Below are 17243 nucleotides of genomic sequence, written 5' to 3'. Positions count from 1 at the left end.
CCATCTCAAGCAACCAGAGAGCTTCCTCCTACCTTCATCTCCAGCCCCCCGAGAGCTGCCTCCAACCGCCATCTCCAGCACCCCGAGAGCCTCCACCTACCCACCTCCATCTCCAGCACACAGAGCCTTCTCCCACCTGCTGCCATATGCAGCACCCCGCAAGACTCCTCCAGCCGCAACCATCTCCAGCACCACAAGAGCCTCCTTCTGTCCACTGGCATCTCCTTCACCCAGAGAGCCTCCTCCTACCCACCGCCATCACCAGCATGCAGAGAGCCTCCTCCTACCCGTCAGCATCTCCAGCGACCAGAGAGCCTCCTCCAACCTCAGCCATCTCCAGCACCCACCGAGCCTCCTCCTACCTGCATCTCCAGCACCCTTAGAGAGCCTCCTCCTACCTGCCGCCATCTCCAGCACCCAGAGAGCCTCCTCCTACCTGCATCTCCAGCACCCTTAGAGCCTCCCCCTACCTGCCGCCATCTCCAGCACCCGGAGTGCCTCCTCCTACCTGCATCTCCATCACCCTTAGAGAGCCTCCTCCTACCTGCATCTCCAGCACCCAGAGCCTCCTCCTACCTGCATCACCAGCACCCTTCGAGAGCCTCCTCCTACCTGCATCTCCAGCACCCTTAGAGAGCCTCCTCCTACCTGCATCACCAGCACCCTTAGAGAGCCTCCTACCTGCATCTCCAGCAGCCTTAGAGAGCCTCATCCTACCTGCATCTCCAGTAGCCTTAGAGAGCCTCCTCCTACCTGCATCTCCAGCACCCTTAGAGAGCCTCCTCCTACCTGCATCTCCAGCACCCTTAAGAGAGCCTCCTCCTACCTGCATCTCCAGCACCCTTAAGAGAGCCTCCTCCTACCTGCATCTCCAGCACCCTTAAGAGAGCCTCCTCCTACCTGCATCTCCAGCACCCTTAGAGAGCCTTCTCCTACCTGCATCTCCAGCAGCTTTAGAGAGCCTCCTCCTACCTGCATCTCCAGCACCTTTAGAGAGCCTCCTCCTACCTGCATCTCCAGCACCCTTCGAGAGCCTTCTCCTACCTGCATCTCCAGCACCCTTAGAGAGCCTCCTCCTACCTGCATCTCCAGCAGCCTTACAGAGCCTCCTCCTACCTGCATCTCCAGCAGCCTTAGAGAGCCTCATCCTACCTGCATCTCCAGCACCCTTAGAGAGCCTCCTCCTACCTGCATCTCCAGCAGCCTTAGAGAGCCTCATCCTACCTGCATCTCCAGCAGCCTTAGAGAGCCTCCTCCTACCTGCATCTCCAGCACCCTTAGAGAGCCTCCTCCTATCTGCCGACATCTCCAGCACCCCTTATCAGAAAGCTCCCGCAGTGTTATGCCAATGAATTGGGTAAATAAGAGAAGGTGTATAGGGGAACTAAATCCGCTGCCACAGACTAGAGAGGTGGCTGCTGGACCAGTCCTGTTAATCTTTTTGCTCAACTCTCTCTACATATCTAATATATTTATCCATCCATCCATAATTGGGATCCACTCCTGGGTTTACTGGTAAAAGTGCACTTTGTGAATAAGCTGTTATGGAAGATGCTTCACCAGGTCTCAGAAGGGAATCCCAGTAACATTTCTTTCACACAAATCTTTATGAGCTCCTGAGCCATCTTCTGGATGGCAGAAATGCGCTTCCACGGCGGAGCATTAGCACATTTACTGCCATTTAGTCTAATTTAGAAGACAATAACGGCACACTGTAAGATGGGCTCAGTGCAGGAGGAGGCACATTTCATCAAGTCTTCAGCCTGCTCCAAGAAGCCCCAATTTACATACAGATGAGGAAGGCATCTTAATAAAAACTAAATAGCACTTCAAGGAGCGTGTAGTGGTTATTGAGAGCAGGCACTGTTCATTCATCAGCCCGCTCCGCACAGAAAGGATGCCACTTGGCAGCAGCTAGTTACCTGGGAAATTCTCGCAGAGTACTTCAATTGGAGTCGCTCGCTTTGTATCTCCAATTTTCTGATACCTTTCTTTTAATGTGTCTGCCTACAATGAAGAAAAGAAAGATTGAAAGGATTTGGTAACTGGAAAATAGGAGAAAAATAGAACAACTCAACAGAACCATTAATGGCGGCATTAGGAGTAATATTCCTTCTGCTTCTGTCATTTGTAGTCCTATAAATAGGAGAGAAGCTTTACATACCACGAGGCCACTACAATGCGCTGGAGTAGAGCTGAGCGAGTATACCCTCCTAGCTTCATTAAGGGTCTGCGTTTTCCCCAAAACATCACCATATTAGCCTATTGGATGTGCTCAGCTTCACCGATAGGAATAGGACGGAGACCGACATCAGACGCAGTCAGGTCGGGGAGCCACTAATACAAGCTTTGCACCACTTCACCAGCAAATGACTTTTGTGGGATTTATTTTTATTGATGGCGGCACATGAATGATGCCCAGAATCTGCTGGCGGTCCTGAAATATATTCTATATATGGGTGTGAGGTTTATAAAGGACCATCCTAGCAGCAAGATAAAGCTGGAAAGACATCTTTAGCCATCATCACGTTTCCAGATTTTAGTAAAAAAGCTGAGTTGCCAGCTCACCCTGTGCAATAGGTGATGCACAGCAAGGCTCAGTCCATAGTATAATCCAGAGACCGAAGAGGCCAGCAGCAATGAATGAAAGCGCTTTATTTTCTACATATTAAGATCATGCACGAGCCATATAAAACACGGGAGAAAGTGCTTTAGAAGAGGTTGTGCACTACTTTTACATTGGTCTGTCCTTAGGATAGGTCATCAATGTCTGATCGGCCGGGTCCAACTCCCGGCACCCCCCGCCGATCAGCTATCGGTGCTCACCTGCCGAGCTGCTCCTTCTGCTTGTGGTGGCCAGGGCTTGGTACTGAACATCCGCCTCCTATTAAAAGCAATAGCAGGCGGATGTGTAGTACCCTGTGGCGACCACTACAAGTGGACGGAGCAACTCTGCAAGTATCTACTGCCGGCTGATGCCACCGATAACAGCTGGTTGTCAGACCCTGGGCGATCAGACATTGGTGACCTATGCTAAGGTCATGCCATCAGTGTAAAAGTAGTGGACAACCTCTTATTTGTGCATGCTGGCTTCTCTGATCTTTGAACTTTTTTTTTTTATATTCGCAAATGGTGTTAGTTGACTGGTCTTTCATGGTCTTTGCTGGGAATTTCATTACTCAGGTCTGCCCCATAGTGAACGGTTACCTTTAGTCCTTGCCAAGGCAGGCTTCCTCGTAAAAAATACATAAACATATGTCCTAAAGCTTCTAAGTCATCTCTTCTACTTTGCTCTAAAAAGAAAGAAAGGTGTATGTTACCCACAGGAGCAGACAATACAATCCCAGCAGATGATACAGCTCAGAAAACAACCAGATACCAATCTATTTATCATGGTAGAGCCCCAATGTTCACTTTAGATGGATCACCCGGCAGCTATCTCGCCCGACTGCCCTGTGATCTCTATGGGAGAGCCACTGTCAGACATCGTTGGCATCATTGAGCAGGTATGGGCGACATATGGTGGCTCAGTGGATACTATTGCAACGCTGGGTTCTTGGGTTCTAAGTCTAGTAAGGACGCCATTTGTGTGACCTCCCTCCGGGTGCTCTCGTTTCCTCCCACATACCTAAAAGTCAAATTTAATCTACAATGTAGCACCCAACCGATGAGCAATGCCAGCCATTGTCCAGCGCTGTGGAATATAAAATATGGCATGAATGCCCTTTGTCACTAGACCACAAATCAGCATGACGCTCGGCATTCTTTAGTGGGTGACAATACAATAGCATTTCTGTGTAAGGGGGGACAGAAATGTCAAGTATTAACGCTTCTCAACAGGCAAAGAGAGATGCCTTGGGCTATTTTTATCTGACTGCTCAGGGCCATGTTATCCAGCGACATAGGAGATGGTGTTTTCATGGCCCAGTAATGCTACGCGGTCACCTGAAATGTCCTGTTTACACTTCACGGCGTCAAATTCCCCAAACTAATGAGACATTCTGATTCTCCGCCAGCAGGTGGCAGCAATACGCTACTCAGTTTCCAAAATGGGATCAGAATCGGCTTTTCTTCCCTTTCTGCAAGTTGCCATACTCCATAAAGTGACCGGTCGCCAAGAGCTTAGTATTTCCAAGCATGCCGAGCAATCCATTAACGAAGCTGGAAATCCTGAAGAGGTAATCATAGAAACAGGAAGAGAGACCAGACAGATCAATGCCATCTTCCCCGCTTGCAACCTGGAGATCTACTTAAGCTGTACACATTTATTTTTATGTCCGGCCCGGAAATTCTTTAATTTCTTTATTGACTTCCAGTGCCGGGATCGCTGCCAAAAGTCGGAGATGCCACAGCCTGATCCGGGTTGTGTAACTTGGGGCCTGGCATACATCTCATACAGATGACCTGAAAATATTACCAATTAACTTGTGGCCCAGAGAATAAGAGTCACATTTTCATATTAGAAAATCCTGAAGGATCGTCCGACAAACTGCAGGTTTTACAGGATTTTGGGACAGTGGGGTGGATTTTTCAGATATTCCTCTAAACATGTGACCAGGAAGGTATGCTGCTCCTAGTAGTGCGCTCACTGTTCATGCCAAGCACTCGTCCGTCAGCCTATACTGTCAGGTGGAAGAGCAGTCATCGGGTCCAAGTGAATTTTTAGACACGTTTGTCATGGAAAAAAAAAACAAAAGGGCAATTAGGAGCACGGCTGGGGTCTCCAGGTCCTGACCCACTGAGGAGGAGAGGATTCGCAGCTGTGGGTCCGCAGCCGTTTCCCATGCGTTTACAGTACAATGTAAACCTATGGGAAATGCAATCCGCAGTGCACATGCTGTGGACAAAAAAAGGCGAGGAAACGCAGCGGATAACATTCCGCAGCATGTCAATTCTTTGTGCGGAATCCGCAGCGGTTTTACACCTGCTCCATAATAGAAAACCGCAGTGGAATCCGCACAAAAACCGCGGTAAATCTGAGATAAATCCGCAGGAAAAACATGCAGTTCTTGCCCTGCGGATTTGTGAAATCTGCTGTGGAAAAATCCGCAGAGGATCTTCCTACGTGTGCACATAAGACTTTCATGGGAATGGGCTTTTCACGTGCTGTCCCATTGGAGACAGGCCCACAGCTGAAACTATAAGCCAGGTGATGTAATGAGTCCACAGCTGAGCCACCGAAGCCCTAGGGTATGTTCACATGAATACCACGTGGTCAGTGCGGGGAAAACGTACCGCGCACAGAACAAGTAGTAGAGGAAGGTTCAATCAGAGCGAGAAGCTGCAGAGTTTAGACCCATTTTGCCTAATTTAAGTCAAGTCCAGGGCACAGCTGAAATCCATTTTGCCGCTCATGCTGGCAGCCAGATCACCAGGCCGGACGAGCATCCTCACCAGAGCATCGAGTCTCAACAGTGGTCGCCTTTCACATATTTATGGCACATGCTATACATCTTCTGTAAGTGTTGGCGATGGGAATATTCTATGTGCCCTCTGGAAGAACCTGTTGTGTTAGACATCGGCCTTGGGAACGCTACTTTTGTGCCGGCTGATTCCATCCCTCACATAGGAGCGACTTATTTCTGGATTTGTGACCTTCAGAATACAAAAGACTTTAGTGCCTTCGTTTTCTCACAGTAAACCGATCAAATAAAGAGCGTGTCATCTGCTGAACAGCAGCCTTGTGTCTCAGAGGAAGGAGAAGGTCCACAATAGTGCATTACGGCCACTGCAGGAAAAGCCAGACAAACTGGTCACCAGTTTATTTCTTCATTTGGCTGGGGGGAGGTGGTTGTGTCCTGCTGCATTCATTGTGTTCTAAAAAAGTTATTCTTAAAATGCATTCAGCTGATCAGTACGTTAAATGGGTTGTTGAGTCATACCATACCTGTGACCTATCCATGGGGCAGGCCATCAATATCTGATGGGCACCCAACTCCCCCTAAGACTAGGAGCCTGCTGCTGGCAGAGTTTGTGGTATTATTTTCTGGTATTACCTCTTGCATGATTAGGGACAGTACAGGTGAATTTATCTGTGTGACAGTCCCTTTTAGCAGCTCTACCCCACTCCTTGCACAATCACCTCTGCTGTGCTGCCCCTCACCCCACACTGCGTGTCCAAAGATGTGTCAGTATTGCAATTAAGTCACTTGTGCTCAACTTGTCATCGGTCAGCAGGGAGACCAGAGCAGGCTCATAACATCTCACACAGGAGTCCAGACCACACTGATCTCACTGTAAAGCAATGACAAGTTGCTTGAGCACAGCAGAGATTAGTGTGATTACATCTATAACATGGAGAGACCTGTGCTAAGCTATGGTGGGGGAGTGTTCTCTCTCCAGTGTGTTACTGCTTGCATATGGTTGGTCAGCATCATACAGGGGGAAGAAGTACAAGCCCCCAATGAAAACTTTCTCAAAACTTTTGTTAAAGGGGAACTTGTCACCCCCAAAATCAAAGGTGAGGTAAGCCCACCAGCATCAGGGGCTTATCTACAGCATTCTAGAATGCTGTAGATAAGCCCCCGATGTATCCTGAAAGATGAGAAAAAGGTTAGATTATACTCACCCAGGGGCGGTCCTGCTGCAGTCCGGTCCGATGGGCGTCGCGGTCCGGCGCCTCCCATCTTCATCAGATGACGTCCTCTTCTTGTCTTCACGCTGCGGCTCCGGCGCAGCGGTACTTTGTCTGCTCTGTTGAGGGCAGAGCAAAGTACTGCAGTGCGCAGGTGCCGGGAAAGGTCTGAGAAGCCCAGCACCTGCGCACTGCAGTACTTTGCTCTACCCTCAACAGGGCAAAATACGCCTGCGCCGGAGCCACAGCGTGAAGACAAGAAGAGGACGTCATCTGATGCAGATGGGAGGCCCCGGACCGGAACGCGACACCCATCGTACCGGGACCGCCTCTGGGTGATTATAATCTAATCTCTTTTACTCATCTTTCAGGATACATCGGGGGTTTAGCTACAGCATTACAGAATGATGTAGCTAAGCCCCTGATGGTGGTGAGTTTAGCTCACCTTCGATTTTGGGGGTGACAGGTTCCCTTTAAGTTTAAGGTGGGTGTTAATCCATTTAACTCCTTAAGTGCCAAAGACTTTGCAAATATCTCTGCAACACAGGAGAAAAAAAACAAAACAAAACATGTCTTATTCCACTCCGCAGACACCATTATATATCGTGTGCAATTGAACATGAAAACAGAAATATGATCGGGTGTCAAACTGCTCAGAAATCGCAGTCACTATTGACCACTAAATTGCTGTGATGAGCAATATCTCGGATCCCAGCTACTGCAGCAGAAGGCTCTCTGTACATATTACAGGCTACAGCTAGTTCCCACTGGTTATTGAACAAATACTGAAATAGAAGTCTAACTTTAGCAATTCTTTACTGTTCGGCAACACCAAAACCAGCCCGTGTCTGCACCTTTTTCCTCCTCATCTGTAAACAACCATGTCTCAGACCATCAGCACACACAAACTATTCACAGGAACGATCTGAAACAGGTCAGTATTGGGGATACAAAAAATGCATTATTCAGGTAAGTTTATTTGTTCTTTTTGAATACTTGGCCATACTAAAATGAAAGGGGTAGTCAGGCAACTAAAATGTATTTTAGAAATATTTATTTTTACACCTTAATCACTTTTGTAATTAGCTTTATCATAAAATATGCTACAATTCTCCATATTCTGCTAATCCCTAAATATGCGTTTTATTTTAAACTTCACTTCCTGTGACACTTCGATCAAGCAGAGTCTGAAACAAGATGTCTCAGAAGGCTGGAGCTGCACTCACTTTCCCCTCTTAGTACAGGACATAATCAGGGTGTGGCACTGCAGGTTACATACTACAGTTATTTCCATTTCTGCCCTGTGAAGATGTCCTGGTTCCATAATAGTGATCGAAGCGGTGGGAGGGGTGAGCGCAGCGGTGGGAGGGGTGAGCGCAGCACCGGCTCTCTGCTTTTTATCTCCGTTAGCGGACTCTTACTGTGAAATAAGAGGTCGCCAGGGGTTGGAGGTAAAAATAACAGTAAGTGACACCAGAGCTTGATGCCACTTGTCATAAAGGTAAAAATGACAGAAGCAGGGCGAGTGACATCAGGGCTGCCCACTGATGACAATTCATTTGATGACAATGATAGAAGCTGTGGGACTGTGCTGGCGTCACTCGCACATTTTTTTTTTTTTTTAAATGATCTCCACCCCCTAACGACATCTTGTTTCACAATAAAAGGCGGCTGTGGCCGTCGAAGACAGAAGCAGAGTGCTGGCACTGTGCTCACCTCTCCCACAGATTCTATCAGCACCAAGGAACCAGGACATAGTCACTGAGACACCATGTAAAAAAAAAACTGAAGACAGTAACTACAGCGTCACCCCTTGATGACATCACGTTCCAAGGAAGGATGATAAATGCTGCAAGTGAGTGAGTGCAGCCTAAGCCTCCTGTGACGTCCAGGTTCAATCTCCTATGAAATGTTCCAGGAAGGGATGTAAAAAAATAAAAATAAATCACATTTAGAGATTAGCTGGATGGGGAGACGTGTAATAAAGCAAATTTGGAAAGTGATTAGGATGTAAAAATACATATGTAAAAAGGACATTTTAGGTATTGGAGAGCTTCTTTAAATCTCTAAACCCCTTAGGCTACGTTCACATTAGCGTTACGCTAATGTGCGTCGCTGTTGCGTCGGCGACGCAGCGGCGACGCGCCCCTATGTTTAACATAGGGGACGCGTGCGTCTTTTTGCACGCGTTTTCCGACACGTGCGTCGTTTTAGACGCTAGTGTCGGACGCAAGAAAACGCTACAAGTTGCATTTTTCTTGCGTCCGATTTCGGCAAAAAACGACGCACGCGTCGCAAAACGCGCGCGTTTGCGCGCGTTTTTCCGTGCGTCGCCGCTGCGTCGGCGACGCGACGCTAATGTGAACGTAGACTTAGCGACACAGCCACTTTGGTACTTCATGACCAAGCCAATTTTTACAATTCTGACCACTGTCATTTTATGAGGTTATAGCTCTTGGACGCGTCAACAGATCCCATTGATTCGGAGACTGTTTTTTTCGTGACATATTGTACTTCATGTTAGTGATAAAATTTCTTATTTATGACTTGCCTTCATTTATGAAAAAAAAAAAAAAAAAAATTTGGCAAAAATTTGGAAAATTTTGCAATTTTCAAACTTTTAATTTGTGTGCCCATAAATCAGAGTGGTGGTTTCCCACATGTCTACTTTCCAAAATTGTGCTGATGTAAACAACTTTTTTTTGTTAGGATGTTATAAGGGTTAAAAGTTGACCAGCGATTTCTCATTTCTCCAACAAAACCATTTTTTTTAGCAAGGAAAAATAAACCAGCTCACCCGTGATACATTAGTTGAGCTTCGGGAGCACAGACCCGATGTGTTCAAATGTGTAAAGTCCAAAACAAGAAAAATGTCCAGCTCCACCGAATCCGTGAAGATACAAGTTTGTGAATAAAGAAATTTTAACATCGAGGGTACAAACTTCAGGACAAACCATGTGGGTGTGAATCAACACGTTTCTGGAGGCTAAGCTCCCTTAATCATGACTAAGGGAGCTTAGTCTCCAGAAACGTGTTGAGGTTCACACCCACATGGTTTGTGCAGAAGTTTGTACCCTCTATGTTACAAGTTTCTGAATAAAGCAATTTTATCTTCATGGATTCGCTTGAACTGGACATTTTTCTTCTTTTGCATTTTTTTTACCGACCATCTCACATGTGGAGTTGGGGGCGGGGGGGAGGGGGTTTTGGGATAGTTGGGCTAGGTCAAAATACCATAAAATACCCAAAAGTGGCAACATTCTAAAAACAGCACCCCTCAAGGCGCGCAAAACCACATTCAAAAAATTTATTAACCCTTCAGGTGCTTCACAAGAACTAAAGCAATGTGGAAGGGAAAAAAATAACATTTTACTTTTTTCACAAAAAATTTACTTTGGAACCAAACTTTATTTTCACAAGGGCATCAGGAGAAAATGGACCACAAAATTTGTGCAATTTCCCCTGGGTACGCCAATACCCAGTATATGGGGGAAATCCACTGTTTGGGCACATGGCAGGGCTCAGTCGGGAGGGAGCACCGTTTGACTTTTTGAAAGCAAAATTAGCTGGAATCAATGAGGGCGCCATGTCACATTTGGAGACCTCCCGATGTTCCTAAGCAGTGGAAACTTCCCAATTCTTACTCCAGACCTCTAACCCTAATCCCAACCCTAACCCTAGCCCAACCCTGACCCTAGCTGTAAGCCTAGCCCAAGCCCAAACCCTATCCCTAGATGTAAGCCTAGCCCCAACCCTAACCCTAGCCCAACCCTAGCCCCAACCCTAACTGTAAGCCTAGCCCAAACCCTAACCCTAGCCCAACCCCAACCCTAGCTGGAAGCCTAGCCCCAACCCTAACCCTAGCCCAACCCTAATCCTAGCTGGAAGCCTAGCTCCAACCCTAACCCTAGCTGTAAGCCTAGCCCCAACCCTAACTCTACCCTAACCCTAGCCGCAACCCTAACCCTATTTCTCTCTCCTCCAATGTGATAGATCATATCAGAGGACAGATAAATAAATAGGAAATGGGACCTTCTTTGTTTGCGGTCACCGTTATTCTCTGAATAACAGATCGCAACACTGGGGTTGATAAAAACTGACACTAATCACGATCTCCGGGGTCTCGGCTACCCCCGAAAGCCGAGAACCCGGAAAATTTCCGACGCTGGCGGGCGCTATAACCTTATTTCTCAGCACTGCTGAGGAATAAGTACCCTTAACTGCCACTGTTAAAAGGTTAAAATTAAATCTCAAAAAAAAACAAAAAAAAACTTAACTATTCATAGTGTACAAAGAAAATAGATTGCTCCATAGAGCCCCCCTGCAGCCTAAGATGCCAATGTGATTGATGTTCTCATGATGGGTGATGCCACACAGAAGTGACATTATCTGCTGAAGCTGCACTCACATATCAGATGTGTGTGGCCAGTTGTTTTGAGCTTGAGCACCTGTCTAGTGCATGCTACTGACTCGATAAAACATCTAAAACCACAAGTGATTGACGTAAACCCGACACCAGCGGAAACTATAGGATCAGCTTTGTCAACAGCTGCCCTCCAGCGCAGTACAAGAATGCCAGATGGAAGAGGAACGGAAATCTATGAAAGCACCCTGGCCGCACCTTTATTGGATGTTAACTGCTTCATAATACACCGGAATGATGCCCAGGTCGTGTTTATTGAAAGGGATGCTTGCAATATAGTAAGTTTTATTTCGGGCGGTCCCATGGACAAAGTCTAGGGCAGCGGAGTTAGAGTATGCACACCTCCGCTTTATTTAAAGTGATGCTCTGCAGAGCCCGGTCCCTGGGTTCCAAAGCCCAGTTCTTGAGATGGCTGGCCAGCAGCAGTCAGACCCCAGAAATCTCCTCATTTATGGAAAGGTGACAACGTACAATGCAGAGAACAATCCTTTAACATTTAGAGACCCCCCTCCCCCCGAGCCGGGGTCACACCTACCTTTTCCTAAATGTGTGTTTATACTCATGTATCTCGCTGTTCCTGTAAGGCTTTTGTGTTCTCTGTAGGGTATGTGTTTCTTTGTTTCTGGGTCGATGTACTCTTTTGCCAAGCCAAAATCTATTATGTGAATTATTTGCTGGTTCTTGTTTCCTGGACGACCTATCAAAAAGTTTTCAGGCTTTACATCCCTATATATCAAGTTCTTGGAGTGAACATATTCCATGCGGGAAATCTGCAAGAAATAAACGTACAGGCATTAATAATCTGAAGCATATTGGTAAGAATATTATTTATTACAGTTGTATGTTCACAATGGTCACAACGTCGTTACGGGGAACCAGTCATATTGAAAGCGGCATCTGATCTGCAAGGAGGACGCTGTAGAGCAGGAGGAGCCATTTAGACTGACGGACATTTTTTGTCGGAACAAGTCTCTGTATACATTGCAATTCATTCATTGAAATCTCTGGTGCTCGGATGTATAAGAGTCCAGTGGGTGGTCCTATTCAGCGACTGACAGCCTTCATTCTAATTGGGCATGCAGTCATTGCTGTTAATCACCGATTGTACGTATACGAGTCCAGTGGGTGATCCCAACGTTGATTGACAGCTCTCTCTAAATGCAATCACAGAGGGAAGACTGTCAAACAATGGTTAGGACCGCCCACTGGACCGTTATACACATAAAGGCCAGGGATTCCAATTAATAAGACAGAAGCTTTACTGAATCTTCCCAACAAGCCTATATATTATTGTGTTCAGCTTCACCTTCTCTGTACCAAGCGGTCTAGAGATCAGACTGAATGTGCAACATGAGAGGTCTCCTTTAAGTTGGGTTATCTAGAAAGTTCACAACCATCATATGGTGTTTGTCAATTTGATGAGTTTCTGCCTCCACAAGCAGTGATCATTGGGGTACCAAGCAGTAGTGTTCCGAGAAATCAGCTTTCCACCCTATGCCATATTAAAGTTCTCTAACATTAGGAGCACCCAGGGCATAACATGTGAGGAGCCAGAATTGGCCTTTACACCCAGCAGCACAATGCCTTTACGCCAAACTCCCAATACATGTCTACAGGAATGAATCAGGTTTCTCTTTTTAGACCTGTATTACCATTCCTTGGGTCAAGTCCAACCGAGCCTTACAGAACGGCAGAGAAATACTGCAGAGTTCATTGAGTATGGAGGGAAATGTTTACATTAAGAGGGCGGCTCAGAAAATTCCTTTATAGTGGTTGTCTGAGAGCTGAACACATTAAAGTAGACAAAGGAAATGTAAGAGGAAAATACATTACTTCACTGTGGATGCTATGATGGTCCCCATCAGCCTTTGTTTACATTCCTAGAGTACTGAAGGCCATAGCAACATGTGACCGCTGCAGCTAATCGCTGGAAATACTGATCATACCTTTCCTTCAGACGAATAACTTCAGAAGCATCAACTTCGGGGATTTAAAGAGGTTGTGCACTTCTTCAGCATTGATGACCTATCCTCAGGATAGGTCATCAATGTTTGATCAGTTGGGGTCCGACACCAGGCACCGCCCACCGATTAGCTGTTCTGTCGGCGGGAACTGCTCAATTGGGTAGCTGCTATGGCTTCTGGTTGTGGAGGCAGCAGTGACTGCACATCTGCCAGCTGATCGTCGGGGGTGCCAGGTGTCAGATCCCAAACAATCAGATATTGATAACCAATCAGAAGGATAGGTCATCAATGATAAAGTAGTGGACAACCTCTTTAAGGCTATGTGCATATGTTGCGGATTCTCTGCGGATCCACAGCGTTTTTTGCGGTGCAGAAACGCTGCAGATCCGCAATTGATTTACAGTACAATGTAAATCAATGAGAAAAAAAAAACGCTGTGCACACTTTGCAGAAAATTCGCTGCGGAAACGCTGCGGTTTAAAAGAAGTAGCATGTCACTTCTTTTTTTGCGAATCTGCAGCCTTTTTGTACCCATTCCATTATAGAAAACCGCAGGGGTAAAAACGCAGCAAAAACGCTGCGGAACCGCACAAACGCGACAAATCCGCAGGTGCGTTTTCTGCCAGGAGAGGCAGAATCCGCACCAGAAATTCCTAAGCCTAATCCGCAACGTGTGCACATAGCCTAAATTCCAAAAGTTGATGCTTCTGCAGCTATTTGCCTGAAGATATGACCAGTATTTCCAGTGATTAGCTGCAGCGGTCACATGTTGCTTTGGCCTTTAGGACGTTCTCTACTGAGTAGACACGTCCATCTGACTTCCTATGTACTTGAGAATAGCAACAAAATTGATAAGTTCCTTCACCAACCAGCTCCGCTCTCCTTATTCCTGAGTGTGCCCTCATGTATAGAGCACTGTTGAAAGTATAATTTCTGTCCTACCAAAGGGACCAGGAGTACAGTAATAAAGTAGCCAATACAAAGATTACCTGCTGATGTCCCTTGACTCACATTCTGTTTATACACTTGGGATGTGCAGAATCCAGACACTAGTGTATTCCTACAAAATGCAGCTTTACACTATTCTCCTGACTCCTGCTTCTGCGGGCTGACAAGGAGAAACCCATCATAAGCAGGAAGCAGGCTGAATCTGTAGTACAGAAAATACAACAAGACACTGCAGTATACATCAGGAGGCAGCTAGTCTTTATCACTAATCTCTCAACTGCTGCCCTCAGATAGTATTTTGACCAAAGCAAGCGTACAGCGTGTCAAGACTCTGCGCCCTTACGCCTTTGAAGAGCAAAAGGCATCAAGGAACTTTAGGGAAATTGTATCACACGGAAGGAGAATGAGCAGAGATAATCGACAATCCATAACATTCACATCATCTAAAACTGGCATACACAAGACATACTAAAAAGCCCCTACAAATTTCTTTATTAGCATATGCTGCAATATATAGGCTACAAAAAAAATGCCACGGTGTTTCTTTAAAGTTGTACTTACAAAAAAAAGAAAAGACTAAAAAAATGACTCACAAGAACCAATGAAAAAAAGCTTACATTTTGAAACAAGTTTAATTGTGGAGGCATAGTTATGCGATATTAACGATACCGCAAACAGCAGCAACTTTATTAACTGTAAATACTGATCGACAATGAACAATTACAGTCACTAATGTAAAAAGGGAGAAAAGCTAGCTTACCAGCTGTATGGCTATCATAAGGACTGTCTTCAGGGAGAACGTTCTGTCACACAAGTCGAATAAGTCTTCCAAACTTGGCCCCAGTAGTTCTAGCACCATGGCGTTATATTTACCGCAAGGACCAAAGTAATAAACCTGAGGTACACCATCTAATGGAGGAGAAAAGAGAAATATTAATACAACCGCATAATCAACAGAACAGCAGAATTAATTTCTTCTATACATAGTAATCTTAAATTAATGGCTTTACAGTATTAGAAATTTCACAGAAGACAATTGGATTCAGTGCATAAACCAAGCTACGGTGTGTCTAAATACCCCCAATATGTTCCAAACTGGCTAGTGTGTGTAAGTAATTTTCTCTTTATTGTCCAACGCTTCAAAAAACTAAATTAATGACACTAGAGTAGAAAACTGGAAAGGCGGACATAACCTCATGTCCAGTAATCATTTGTTAGAATGGATGAAGCAGCAATGCATGGACTAAAAAAATAAAAATAAATTATGCAGGCTTTTGTCCGGTAAAAAAAACAAACAAAAAAAAACAAACCTTAGCATTGAATTCTATGGAAAATCCTCTGTCAGGGGAGAGTCAGGAGACCCCCATAGACATTCAGCTGCTGGTTCCGATGGCTTCAGTCTGATGTGTATTGGGGCCTTTGGAAAGTGCCTAGTAGATTAACCTGAGCAATTCAATAATGGAAGCACATTTTTCCCATTGTTTTTTTTTTTTTTTATTACATTGTCACATCTTTTAAGATCTCAACTTTCAGCCACTTCATAGGAAAATTCATAGTTAATTCCCGAGGGTATAAAGGTGTCCCGACTACATGATGGGCGCGCAGGGGTAAGGCACAGTTCTCAGAGCTGGGTATTGTAATAACCACAAACCATTGCGCCCATTTGTACGAAGGTTCCTGTGGAGTGGCAACAAAAAAAAAGATCTTAAAAAAAAAATACCGGTAGATCAAAAAAGTAAAAGGCAAAGCAAAAAAAAAAAAAAAAAAACAATGTATTTGCTGTAACTATTCACCATTGTGTGCACTTCAGATATTATAAAAGACATGTACAAAATACATAGAGAAAACACAATGCAAACAAGAGGGTGGTGTCCTCCAATACATCACACAAGTACAAATGGCAGCAGGAAGTGATCCAATAATAATATCCAGATTATTTCTAGTGACAGAATAAGTACACTTTGCCACAAGACACGCACGGATACAGCAAAAATCACAGTTTGCAGGAATTGTTCAGATTCCATCTTCGCTCGTACACACAAATCCAGCACAGGCTTAGCCATGTATTCATGAATACAGTGTAATATACCAGATTAGGAAGGATTAAGCATATGGAGTATGGACAAAAAAAAGGATTTATCTATGACATATTTCCTAATAGAGCGGAGAATCACAATCCAATAGAAGCGGTACACGACAAGCTGTGCACGGATCCTGATGTTCATACAGTGCGAGCCGTCAGAAATGGACAGGAAATGGGCTTTGGTCTGGCTGGAGAACAGTTTTTTTCTTTATTCGGTTAGGTTTTTGAAGAGAAGACACCAAAATATAATCACATCAAAATACACATAAAATGTGCTAAATCTGGTTTCAGATAAACTCATGGTACAATGAGCATTCATAGCTCCCCAAACATTTATTTTCTCTGTTTTGTAGAAGACAAAAAAAAAACCTATGAAGAAACAAAAAAAAAATTATAATATATATAATTCTGTCTGTTTGTCTGTAACGGAAATCCCGCGTTGCTGATTATTCGCCACATAGTTCATTCACGTTTACTGAACACGTTCAGTCAGTCACAGTGCGACATAATTCACTCACATTTACTGAACACATTCAGTCAGTCACAGTGCGACATAATTCACTCACATTTACTGAACTCCGTTCAGTCAGTCACAGTGCGACATAATTCACTCACGTTTACTGAACACGTTCAGTCAGTCACAGTGCGACATAATTCACTCACGTTTACTGAACGTTCAGTCAGTCACAGTGCGACATAATTCACTCACATTTACTGAACACCGTTCAGTCAGTCACAGTGCGACATAATTCACTCACGTTTACTGAACACCGTTCAGTCAGTCACAGTGCGACATAATTCACTCACGTTTACTGAACACGTTCAGTCAGTCACAGTGCGACATAATTCACTCACATTTACTGAACACCGTTCAGTCAGTCACAGTGCGACATAATTCACTCACATTTACTGAACTCCGTTCAGTCAGTCACAGTGCGACATAATTCACTCACATTTACTGAACGTTCAGTCAGTCACAGTGCGACATAATTCACTCACATTTACTGAACACCGTTCAGTCAGTCACAGTGCGACATAATTCACTCACGTTTACTGAACACGTTCAGTCAGTCACAGTGCGACATAATTCACTCACGTTTACTGAACGTTCAGTCAGTCACAGTGCGACATAATTCACTCACATTTACTGAACACCGTTCAGTCAGTCACAGTGCGACATAATTCACTCACGTTTACTGAACACGTTCAGTCAGTCACAGTGCGACATAATTCACTCACGTTTACTGAACA

At 45.1% G+C, this 17243-nt stretch overlaps 1 protein-coding gene across 3 annotated transcripts in view; it reads right to left on the bottom strand.

Moving 5' to 3' along the window:
* Nucleotides 1–17243, bottom strand: part of CSNK1G3 (casein kinase 1 gamma 3) — a 144058-nt gene that overhangs the window by 38564 nt on the left and 88251 nt on the right. For all 3 annotated transcript variants that reach the window (XM_069753643.1, XM_069753651.1, XM_069753659.1), the window contains exons 5-8: nucleotides 14670–14818; nucleotides 11533–11767; nucleotides 3208–3293; nucleotides 1923–2007 (exon numbers count right to left, since the gene is read on the bottom strand). In XM_069753643.1, the coding sequence (XP_069609744.1) occupies nucleotides 1923–2007; nucleotides 3208–3293; nucleotides 11533–11767; nucleotides 14670–14818 (555 nt within the window). The remainder of the gene's footprint in view (nucleotides 1–1922; nucleotides 2008–3207; nucleotides 3294–11532; nucleotides 11768–14669; nucleotides 14819–17243) is intronic.

Source organism: Ranitomeya imitator, chromosome 1 (genome assembly GCF_032444005.1).
Source record: "Ranitomeya imitator isolate aRanImi1 chromosome 1, aRanImi1.pri, whole genome shotgun sequence".
Taxonomy (NCBI): Eukaryota; Metazoa; Chordata; class Amphibia; order Anura; family Dendrobatidae; genus Ranitomeya; species Ranitomeya imitator.
This window is presented reverse-complemented; position numbering and strand designations above follow the sequence as displayed.